General features: G+C 44.6%; 1 protein-coding gene across 1 annotated transcript in view; it reads right to left on the reverse strand.

Annotated features, from left to right (window-relative positions):
• Window positions 1-5,731: 5,731 nt before the first annotated feature.
• Window positions 5,732-12,264, reverse strand: part of tesk1b (testis associated actin remodelling kinase 1b) — a 31,486-nt gene continuing 24,953 nt past the window's right edge. Inside the window, exons 7-11 of the mRNA XM_075451265.1 lie at window positions 11,055-11,145; window positions 10,383-10,466; window positions 9,218-9,304; window positions 7,781-7,877; window positions 5,732-7,690 (exon numbers count right to left, since the gene is read on the reverse strand). Of these exons, the coding sequence (XP_075307380.1) occupies window positions 6,555-7,690; window positions 7,781-7,877; window positions 9,218-9,304; window positions 10,383-10,466; window positions 11,055-11,145 (1,495 nt within the window). The 3' untranslated portion in view covers window positions 5,732-6,554. The remainder of the gene's footprint in view (window positions 7,691-7,780; window positions 7,878-9,217; window positions 9,305-10,382; window positions 10,467-11,054; window positions 11,146-12,264) is intronic.

Consider the following 12,264-nt stretch of genomic DNA (forward strand, 5'->3'; position numbering starts at 1 on the left):
TATATTGTTATATGTCTGCACTGAAAGGCCTGCACCTTACTTTTCGTTGTACTCGTTACAATGACAATAAAGAAAATCTGAATCTGGTGTGTAATCAGTGCGGTTGTTGGGGGAGGATGAGGAAGGGGAAAGTTGGACTGTTATCTGTGTGTGTGTTTGTGTTTGAATGTGTGATGAGAGTATGTGCTGTTGATCCCTACTGTGCACTTCATGATTTTGGCGCCCTTGTTTCCTGTTTTCCTTTCTCTTTTTTTGCCGGTGTATTTTGTCTATTTTTAAAATATTATGGTCTGCATATTACTTTTATCTGTCATATTTTACAATCTTAATCTGTTCTTACCTTACGTGCCCAGGGACTACAGGTGGACATGAGCAAATGTTGCTACGACCTGGCACAAGGCATCTCTTCTCTCAAGATTAATGCTTTTGTGCATTGTCCCCGTTTTAAATAAATAAATAAAATAAATAATACATTACACGGTGATTTGTGACCCAATTTAACAGTTTAATGACATAAAAATATTTTGACATTTTAAAGGAAATTAATGTAGTCTCAGGCTATAATGTGCAGTTTTGTTGTAAAACTGTCAGAAAACATGATGATTTTAAAGGCTGCAGTTTGAACTATATTATATTAACCTGATCTGATGTTTCTGTTTTGCTTTTTTCTTCCCACAGATCTCTATTATCTCCATTTATTCTCAGTTTATGTGAGCGTCACCTGACCAAAAGCACTGCGCATATTTGAAATGTGTAGTTCAACTCTCCAGATAACCGTTAAAGGATCACATGCAGGAATGCACATTAGCAAATAAATATAAATAGCTAATTAAATGTGCTAAGATGTAATAGAACCTAAGTGAGGGAATAAACAAAAGTCAAAAATAGCACTTCAGATGATCAAGTCGGACACAAAAAGGCATTAGGACTTACCCCTGCGTCTTTGTCTGTACGGTGTAGGTGATATTAGGACTGGCAAGGGGACAATCCCACCGCAGGAGGCAACTTAAGTCCAGTGATTCCACCGCAGTGTAACAGTCTAACCCAGTCGACCCTGAGAGATTCGCACGAAACCCAGACACCAAAATAGCACACTTACACACACAGAGAGATGCTCATTGACCCGTTAAGTCTAACTGTCACAACTTTGTTAAGCTTTGCAAGCATGGGCGCACACGCAGAAGAAGAAATAACTTGGGGCGACATGTAAAAATGGCAACAGCAAAGTACAATGAAACCCATTTAAACCAAGGCCTGACAGATTATTTAGCACAAGAGCAACACAACATGTGTTTATATTCTTCAAAAATCCCACAGCAGCACTCACCTGTGATGAGCAGGGCAACAATGACGCTCAGCTCCATCGGTTCTCTCAACCATGCTACACCTTGCGTCCCCATAGCAACTTTGTGACCTCTGGATCAGGAGCGTTAGGCTATGATAGGCTTACAGAGCATGGACGGTAGAGCACCGGAGGTTAGTTACTCCCTTTAAAACAAGACCGCTGCGCCTGTTAAGAGCCATCGAGGAGGCAAAAGAAGTAAGCTGCAGGGAAGGAAGATAGCCTGGGTGCAACCGGGCGCTGGAAGGGGTGGAGAGAGAGAGAGAGATAAGGATTCAATTAAAGGCTGGTGATTTTGTAAGAGAGAGGATAGGCTGTGTGATCCACTTAAAGAGGAAGGTGAGAGAAAAAAATATGAATGAGAGCATTGCAGCTTAAGATAAAGACAGATGAATACTGAATTAACATTTTGCTGTACCTGTTTCAACTTAATACCCATGATCAGCATTTATAAATAACCAAGAGAAAATAAGAGTTTGTGATGTGCAGCATTAACTTTCTCTCTTTTCTCCTCTTCTAAAGATGTATTTATTGAATTCGAGTATTTCAAGCAGAAACATGTGAAACTGTAAAAGATGGACAAAGTCTATGGGTCTGAAAATTAAAATAAATAAAGAAAATGGCTGTGAAGTTATCAGTTCATGAAGGGAATTATGGAAGCCTACAATTAAGATAAAAATACAGCGGAGAAGGCTCAAGGGTAGGACGACCTCTCGCTACCGAGTTAACATAAAACACCAGCATTCCCATTTAATTTGATAAATAGGTATTTGCAAGTCTAAACTCCGCTTACTGACTGTGTAATCATCCAGACGGCATATAAAAGATGGACGTAACCTCCAGCTCTAGAAAAGTAAAGCCAATCCCAAAGTGCCCTGAACCTGCAATTTATTTCTCATTTGGCCTATTACATTCGTCAATATTTTCCCAATATTCGAGTACCATTTGTAAATTTAAAAGCTCCTTTAAACAGCGTGAAGATCGCATTAAAGTGGGTTAAAGTTGTTTTTTTTAGAGGGGTTGTGTTGTGAACTACGAGTACGTCACTAAGCTGTTCGTGTCTTTGAGTGCAAACAAACATCTATCAGATGCTCAGTTTGGATAAACAGGATGGAGCTTTAATGTGGAAGCGAGAGCTACTCTAGAACGAGTCAGAATAAAAAGAAACATCAAAAAGCAGTTGGAGTGACAGATATATTGAGGATTTATATGCCGCATCACTTTTGTAAACAGTTATTTACTTTAGCTGCATTACACAGTCCTAGGATGTTAAAGTCTGGTTTTATGGTCACGTGGAGGTATCCATCTGGGCCGATGACAGCCCCTGCAGAGTGAAGGATTGTGGGTATTTAATCAATGCAGAAATACTTGCGTGCGGTCCTTTAAAAAAAACCAACAATACAGAGCCCCGGTAGAGGATGTTACACAGTGGCTGAATGATAATTGGTTGTAAATGTGTGTTAAGTGGAAAGGGGAAAATTAAGCATTAGACTGCACCATGAAAAATAAGAAGCATGAAATAACAATTCGGCTAAGTTTTAGGAGCAAGTTGAAATATCTTGGAAGAATAACCTACATGGGTTTTCTGACATGAGTGAGAATGACCGTGTCACCTGAGTGAGTTTAGCCCTCCTACGCCAACAATGCCAATTAGGGACCCAGGAGCCATCTTTTCTCCTCGTCCAGAGCTGCCGACTTGTTGTTCAGCAACCTGGTGGCTGACTTTACCACAAAGCCTGTGCAGCAGACTTCTGAACAAACATAGGCCTCCTCCACAGCATCTTTCCTGGTAATTAAGCTCTATGATGTAAGCGGTGCGGAGGGAGGTGAGGACCAAACCACCAGTTCAGGTCTGAGATTAGATGTGACAAATTCAACAAAGATACACAGAGGAAAAGAGTCCACATACTGAGTTCGACCTGTTTGACCCAGACCATTGATAATACAAAGGCACATTCTTTCTAGAATGGCCTCGGTCCTCCATAACAGCAAAGACCAAGAATTAAAAAAACACAGAGGTCTACATTACAAAACATTAAGTTTAAAAGATTTTGAGAGAAAAGTTGGAACAAGCAATTATCTGTTAGCATGGAAGCCGTCTAAACCTTTGTTTGTAGCTGGTGTTTTACACCTTGTTCTTTTGGCTACGACTCGAATACAAATCTTCCTAAAAAGTTTCAATGTGAAGTGTCTTATCTAATACATTGACATTTCCAATCTAACAATGCTGCTAGCTGGTTATGTGTGCTTTCAAAATAACCAACGTAGCCCCAAAATGATAAACTCAGTGCATGTTGGCTCCATCTTTTACGTTATGCTAACAAATTAAATGAGATACAATGCCTGCTAATCGTTTGCTAACAAGCTAAAAGCTACACAGACAGGCTAATAATAATAATAATAATGTTTGCATAAAACAGTTTGAACTCGTTTATCATCTTTATAGAACATCCACAAGCTAATACCATCTTGATAGCATGCTAGTTTATGCCAATGACCTTGAAGCTCAAATGCTGATGTACATCAGGCATATTTGCCATTCCCCTCAGTTTAGCCAGTTACCATGATAAAATTTAGTCATAAGCAATATTAATAGGAAGGAAAGTTTTGATGAAAATTTGACCCCAATCATGACAATTCAGCATGAAGGACATAAAATGAAATGTCCATCCATCCTCTTCTCCGGGGATCGGGTCGCAGGGACAGCAGTTTGAGCTGAGAAACCCAGACGTCCCTGCGTAGGAAACCCATTTTGGCCGCTTGTATTCGCAATCTCGTTCTTTCGGTCACTACCCACAGCTCGTGACCATAGGCGAGGGTAAATCGCCTTCTGACTCAGCTCCTTCACCACGACAGGCCGGTGCAGAGCCCGCATCACTGCAGACGCCGCACCAATCCGTCTGTCAACCTCCCTCGTGAACAAGACGCCGAGATACTTGAAATCCACTTGGGGAAGGATCTCATTCCCAACCCGGAGAGGGCATTCCACCCTTTTCCGGCCGAGGACCATGGTCTCAGATTTGGAGGTGCCGATTCTCATCCCAGCCGCTTCACACTCGGTTGCGAACCGCTCCAGTGAGAGCTGAAGGTCACGGCCCGACGACGCCAACAGAACCACATCGTCCGCAAAAAGCAGAGACCCGATTCTGAGGTTGCCAAAACGGACCCCCTCAACGCCCTGGCTGCGCCTAGAAATTCTGTCCATAAAAATTATGAACAGAATCGTTGACAAAGGGCAGCCCTGACAGAGTCCAACCCTCACAGGAAACACGTCCGACTTACTGCTGGCGATACGGACCAAACTCTGACACTGGTCATACAGAGACCGAGCAGCCCATATCAAGGGGTCCGGCACACCATACTCCGGGAGCACCCCCCACAGGATTTCCTGAGAGACACGGTCAAAGCGGTTCAGGTCCTACTTTGAAGGCCGGAGTTATTTCGTTACAATTGGCAGCTATGAATCTGAGCGATTCATATCTCCCCACCCTAAACAGTGTTGACGGTGCACTGCTTCCCCTCTAAGCTGCCGGATGGTGGACCAGAATCTCTTCGAGGCCGTCCGGAAGTCGTTCTCCATGGCCTCAACGAACTCCTCCCATGCCCGAGTTTTTGCCTCAGCAACCGCAGAGGCTGCGTTCCGCTTGGTCTGTCGGTACCATCAGCTGCTTCCAGAGTCCCACTGGAACTGACTCCTTCAGCTTGACGGCTTCCCTGACGGTTTCGGGGGTTGCCGCCACTACAGGCACTGACCACCTTACGGCCACAGCTCCGGTCAGCCGCCTCAACAATGGAGGCACGGAACATGGCCCATTCAGACTCAATATCCCCCACCTCCCCAGGACATGGTTGAAACTCCAGCTCAGGCTCCTTCCCCAACTGTTCAACGTCCCAAGAGCCAGCTTCAGTAGCCGAGAATCAGACCGCCAAGGTCTCCACCTTCGGCTGCTGCCCAGCTCGCATTGCACCCGACCCCCTTAGCCCCTACCACAGATGGTGAGCCCGACCCACGTCAAATTTTCAGACTGTGCCCGACCGAGCCCCATGGGCCCTTGCTGCCAGGCCCCGCCCCTGGGCCTGGCTCCAGGGGGAGGCCCCGGTGACCTGAGTCCGGGCAAAGGGAAACGTTGTCCAATAGTATTCATCATCACAGGGGGTTTTATGAGCCGTTCTTTGTCTGGTCCCTCATCTAGGATCGGTTTGCCTTGGGTGACCCTACCAGGGGCTTAAAGCCACGGGCAACATAGCTCCCAGACTCATTGGGGCACGCAACCCCCCCCCCCCCACGGTAAGGGGACAGCTCATGGGGAGAAAAAAAAATTAAATGTCTGCGCAAAATATCAGTGGACTATGGAACAAAAAAAAGAAAGTTAATCAGGAGAACATAGGTGCATTCCATCTTTTTATTCAATGCCATCTTTAAATAATAAGAATCTGTACATCTCTTAAGCAGGTGTTTGAACATTCATTCCCAAATATAAGGATAAACAGTTTTCTCGTTAACAACAGTAATACGGTTGAAGTGCTTAACAGGCAACCAGAAAGGCCAACAGAGATCATACAGCAACAAAAATAGGTCTAAGAACGGTGTACAGCACACACACCAACACACACACACAGCCTCTCACACCTCTACATTACACAAACATACCTCAGCAGTGTGCCATACACCTCTTAATAATTGAAGACATGAAAGCAAAAACTGCCTGTTCATTCAGGAGCAGCATCGAACATCAAAAATCATTGCAACAGCATTAATACTAAGCTTAACATTCCTCATATCAGCATCATCAATATCATCCAATATAAGAATCTTTACAACCGCAAAATATACAGGGTCTCACTGACTGGGTCCCAAACTGGAGTGTTCACATGCTGATCAGTTCTGGACTATCAATTATCAGTCTAATCACAGGCACAGCTGACATCGGGCTGTAATGCACCTCGGTCCAGCAGAGGGCGTCACCAGCACAGTTCCTGTCCCTGGGAGAAAGCAAGCCAGGTCTTTAAGTCCGGACAGTGTATTATTAAACTCCTGTAGACACTCGGAGCCTCCTGTGCAACAAAAAGTGTGTCTGGAAAAAAAGCAGAGTATTGCTGCATTAAAATCTGTGCAAAATGTTAAGAAGACCCGCTTAATTTCCAGGGAAGAGATTTTTGGTTGCAGAGTTCATGCCTGCTCCACTTGCATTTGGTGTCGAGACGTCAGGGTTTATGTCTGCGCCCCTGGCAAGGCGAGTCCCGGCTCCAGGCTGGTGGTGGTGGTTGTGGGGGTAGGCGAGGGTGGCAGGCCCTTTGGTCCCGAACAAAGCAGCCCGCGGGAGGCTGCGTGATCCCCGTTCAGGTTCTTGTAGGGATTTCTGCGTGGTGGAGCTCTCAGACACATCGAGGGGAAACGAAAGCCAGCGAGACAGCAGCCAGGACAGGAAATCACCTCTTCCTGGTCCAACGAGTGTCCGCTGCTCGATCCGAACGGAGAGGAACCGGCCGGGTCGCTGGGAGGGGAGTGATAGCCGTTGTTGTTGGTGGTCGGAGCGTCAGTGGTTGGAGCACCGGTGGCAGTGCTCCAGCCCAGCGGTCGACTCACAACCATGTTGTGGTTGTCCAAACTGGAGAGGGGTGGCAGGCACGGGGGACCGTTGGAGATGGCCGACCCCCATCCGTTGGAAAACGGAGGGCTGGACGGTTGGAAGGGAGATGAGGAGTGAGAAGGAGGCGGGGTCTGTTTGTAGCAAGGAGAGGAAGTGGTGTCCTGTGTGTCCGGGGAGCTGCTACAGTCCATGGGCTCCTCCTCTCCAGCCTCTTCTTCCACCTCCACTTCCTCTTGGTCCGGCAGGTTGAGCGACAGAGGCTCAAGAGACGACGGGAGGCCCGAATCATCCGCCAGGTGGGTCTCCTTCTCGCCTAACAAACTTTCTTCCTCACTCGTTCTGTTCGTGTCGCCGTTTGAATCGTACGCCTCGTACGCCGACTCCTCCTCCGTGAGGATGTTGTCCGGTGCCGATGTGAGGTGCGGCGGAGGCGTACAAGGCAGCGAGTGGCAGCGCCTGTGCCTCCTGGACATGTCGGCGCCGGCTTCAGACGGAGGAGAGTCATCGCAGTCTGGCGGTGGAGGCAGGGTGAAGGTCAAGGAGATGACCGACTTGCTGGGAGTGTCGAAAAGCTTGGTTTTCCCGCCTTTGAGGTCCTCGCGCTGGGAGAAGGGGTTGATGCGAGCGGGAAACGCTGAGGGAACAGAAGGAGGCGTGTCCGCAGGGTGCAACATGTCGGACTTGCTGCGAGAGAGACGGGGATCTGACACGAGGCAGAGGGATCGCCTTCGCACGGAGTCGATAGCTGGAGAAGCAGCTTCATGGAAGAATCAAACCAGAATAAAAAGGGTTAGTTTACCAATGTAAAAACATCCATTTCTCATTATCCAACTGAAAACTGTCCCACCTTTGATGAGAGGTTCGTCCTTCTGCTGTCTCTCAGCATGCTTCCTCTCCAGCTCCGCTACAATTTGGGAAAAAGATGGACGGAGCTTTGCGTTCATCTGGCAGGAGGCAAAGACACGAGAGGTTGGAAATGAGATGGTAAAAAACAGCAACAACATGCCGATTTTATCAAGTACTAAAACCTTATCCAAGATTTATCCGTAACATCTGTCTCTAAAGCCTTGTTTCCACTATGCAGTCCGGTACGGAACGGTTCGCTTATTTCAGTGTTTCCACTACCACCAAAGCGCACCGGTCCCATGGTACCCGTTACATTCTTGGAACCCTTCTGCTTGGGGTACCGAGCACACAGGACCGTCTCCAGGCTCTGCTCTCCGGTGTTGGTGAGGAGGCTGTGCGAAACGAAAAGGTTTTCCAGCTGATCGCCGCAAAAATGACAGAGTGGTTTCAACCGGACCGCAAGCCAGTGTGGCATTAAGCTGAAGAAGCTTGGAAGTGGTTCGAAATTCTGGATGTTATTTGCCATTTACACTTCGGCACGCACTCCGCCCACCCCTGAGGGTCCCCTTTGTACAGTGGAAACGCAAGCTGACCCCAAAGACACCCGACCTGTACCGTTCTGAACCGACCCGTACCGGACTACATAGTGGAAACGAGGCTTAACAAGCAACCCTGTAGGAGTCAATATAAATCTGAATTAACTGGATCACAAATGGATTTTCCTCTTGTTCATACAGACAGTTAGACATGTCATTCATAAAGCAATTTGAGCGTTAGGAATCAAACTAAACTCACAGCAAAAATAAAAACTTCAGCTAAAACTAAAAAGATTAACAGTATGAGATCGTATCTTCCCAAGTTAGTTTTTGTCTCACTTTTCCTCCACATAAGAAGCAGACCTGAAATCAGCCCCAACTGAGCACTTTTAAATCCAGGTTAAAAACATTTCTCTTTCGGTGTGCTTATGGTTGAGTTTATATTTTTCTTTTTCCCCCTCTTCTTTGATTGCTTTAACTGTGTTCTTTAAGTTCTCTTTAAGTTGGTTGTTTTTTTATGCTGCTTTATGCCGTTCTTTTAAATGCCTTTTCTTCATGTAAAGCACATTGAGTTGCCTGTGGTATGAAATGCGCTATATAAATAAAGATGCCTTGCCTAGAAATGCATCAAAATGAGAAATCTACTCGATTTCATAAACCCATTTTTACTAAAGTCCAGTTTAAATTTGACAGACTGAACTCTGGACCAGGAGGGAACATTTGGAGACGATTTAGTCCCTCATCTCTTCTATTACAGGCTTGTTAGAAAGAGAGTCTGCATGAACAATAGCAGTTACAGCAAACACCCGTTTCAGCTACTGTTTTGAGAGTAGGATTAATCAACACCAAGGATGCATGTTAGCCAGCAGCAGGCAGATGATGTACGAGTTTCTGTTTCTTACATTACAGCAAGCGATGGCCAAATCCAGGAAGTCAGGGGGACACGTTCCCACAATCTGCCGAAAGGCCTCCACATCCAGACCAAAGTCCTGCATTAAGGTACAACAAAATGCATGGATTCTTACCTTCAAGTATCAAAAACACACATAACCGCAGCTTACACTCTCTAATGTACGGATAATGATTAAAATCTAATCTGGTGCCGTACAACCAGATGATGGCTTCACTTTTTGTAGAGTTAAGCAGCCTCAATATGCAGAAATAACCTGCCGTGTTCCTTTATTCCAGTCCTCTGGGGCAACCGTCCTGTGTGTTTTAGACATTTCCCTGCTTGGACACAACTTAACGAGTCATTAACTTGCTTGTGCACAAGTTGTTTCATTCATACGAGGTGTGCTGGAGCAGGGAACCATCTAAAACATGCAGGGCAGTGGGCCCTGAGGATTGGAGTTGAGGGACTATTTTTTTGGACTGTCTACCCACTAAATTCAATTCAATTTTCAATCTTTTGCTCCCAACATGCTCATGCTAATGTGATTTCTGCACACTGCTTTATGGAGAACAGGTTTTTTTTTTTTTTTTAAACATACGACATACTTAAAGCTTTAAAATATGCCTGCAATGAGGGAGTGGGTGACCTGTTGGTTCTTAAGTGCGGAAGAAAAACGCAGCACATAAAGCTTCGTCACTTAGTCCATCAAGATAGCTTTAAAAAATGTCAGCTTCCTGTTTGTCCAAGATGACAATCAGTAAAGTTTTGAAAGAGACGTATCCACTTGTCAAAATGAGCTCTGGTATGGTGCAACTCAGGTCATTAGGACACAGTTGCTTGCCAAACAGACATCTGCTGGAGCAGCGTTTGATACAACGAAAGCCACCGTCCCTGAGGATTATCTGAATATCATCTTCAGAAGAAAACTTCTATGTCGGATAGATAATCTACTTAAAACATGATGGGCGTGTTTCTGGGTTTCAGGGTTGAGTGAGGAGATGTTCTCATAAGCTGCAGTTTTAAATCAGGGATTAGTTTGAGTTCTCGATGCAAGGAGACAACATAAACATTAACCTTGTAAACCTTCTCTATGTAATAAAGAGACGCAGCTGAACAGGACATGCATTAGATGATGAGTATGTGATGATATACGAGAGGAGAGCCGTCATTGGTACCTCGGTGCGTGGCAGGAAGTCTGGGTCCGCCTGTATCCTCGCTATAACCTCACACAAGATGATGCCGTATGCAAACACATCCACCTGCACGGACAGAACAGCAAGCTCAACCAGAGGCCGAAAGACGGGATCAAATAAAGAAGATAAGCAGCACATTCACCATGTTTGGTTTAGAGTTTGATCCGTTGACTTATATTCTCATTTAATTACATGAACATTTCAGAGAATTGCTACGAATTTCCTTCCAAAACACATAAATATTCAGATTAAAAGTTAAATCATTGCTTCGGTTTCCTCGTTTTTCTCCATTTTTACATTACTTAAATGGTCTTTTTGAATTATAACGCAAATACATTTACTAGACCCTGAGATCTGGAGTTTCCTCAGTCCAGACAGCCTGGCCCGAGGCTTTTAGTGGTGTTAGAGTTAGAATTGTTTAGCCGTCAGGTTTTCCACCGAGCTCTACAGAAAGTACTCGCTGCTCGGGCCAAGAAATACACCCGTTACATAACAGTTCCGTTTGCCTTTGACACAATAAAGGATTTATTAAATATTTATTGCTTTACGTCACTGCCTGGTTCATTTGTCCAGCTGTCATCACACCCACTGTGGACCTTGAACTCTTACAACAGTCTGCAGCTGAACGGGAGTGAAGAAAGCATCCATCGGTACCTTTTCATTATACACTTCTCCTCTTAGCACCTCCGGGGCCATCCAGTAGGGGGAGCCGACCACAGCCAGAGGCTCCTGGTCTTCCTCCTCGCTGGAAGGAACAAAGAGGAAGGAAAGAAAAGAGATAAATGCTAAACCAGCACAAATTAAAATCCTATTCCGACAAATATCACAGATCTTTTTCCACCAACATAAACGTTTAGAACAATCTGCTTAAATTCACTTTTGGGGATCTTGTAGTAAAGGCAACGCCGGTGACTTTAAGGGCGTCCGATTGGGTTAAAAATCAAACGAATGTGAAACCTCAAGTCTCGATGGCACGAGCAGAACACCAAACCCAGTTGTGAGGCTTCTACTGATAGCAAGTGTTATTAAAAGAGAACCTTCCATGTACAGTTTTCTTGGGATTTCCTTCTTTAAAAGAGAAAAAAAAATAAAGATTTGAAAAGGTTCAGTTCAGCCGACCTCAAGAAAAGGTCAAGCTTGTTTTATTGCTTTCACTGTTCTTTTGTATTTACTTATTCTTCTCTTTATTACCTGCTGTAAAGCACTTTGGTAAGGATTGTCTGTAAAGGGCTGTATAAATAAAGTACATTTACATTTGTTCAAAGCGAATATATCCTTTAGATCTGTTCAACCGACTGAAGCTCATACAAAAACAATCCAAAGTATTCACCTTCGGTTTCAACCTGTAATTTACTTCTTTCTCTTTCCTCATTTTTAACCACTTCAAAGAGGAAACGGACACATGTAAAAGAAAGAATGAAGAAATAACACAAACTGCCATGTTCTGCGTGTCCGATCCCAGATTACTCGACAATCTAACGAAGGCATTAAAACATCTTTTTCATATTTTGCATTTTTATTGTGTCGTTTAATTTTGATCAGAGAAATTAACAGAAAATATCAATTGTATGGAGAAAGATACAGATAATAAACAACAATCCATCAGCACAGCATAGTGTTAGTAATATAATATATTATATATAATCAGTCAAATACAAACAAAGAAATTCAAATATGAGACACAATTTCCCATCTTATGCCACGATCATACCTCTATCTGATGGTGCACAAGGGTCTGCAATTTTGTTAGAGGCTCTATTTATGAAGCTCTGATTTAATTATTTAATGTGACCGTCGGTAACCTTGAGGAGCATCGGCTGCATGAGAGCTTGTAATCTGAAAAGGACCTGGAATCAGAGAGATT

This window comes from Odontesthes bonariensis, chromosome 19 (assembly GCF_027942865.1).
Source record: "Odontesthes bonariensis isolate fOdoBon6 chromosome 19, fOdoBon6.hap1, whole genome shotgun sequence".
Taxonomy (NCBI): Eukaryota; Metazoa; Chordata; class Actinopteri; order Atheriniformes; family Atherinopsidae; genus Odontesthes; species Odontesthes bonariensis.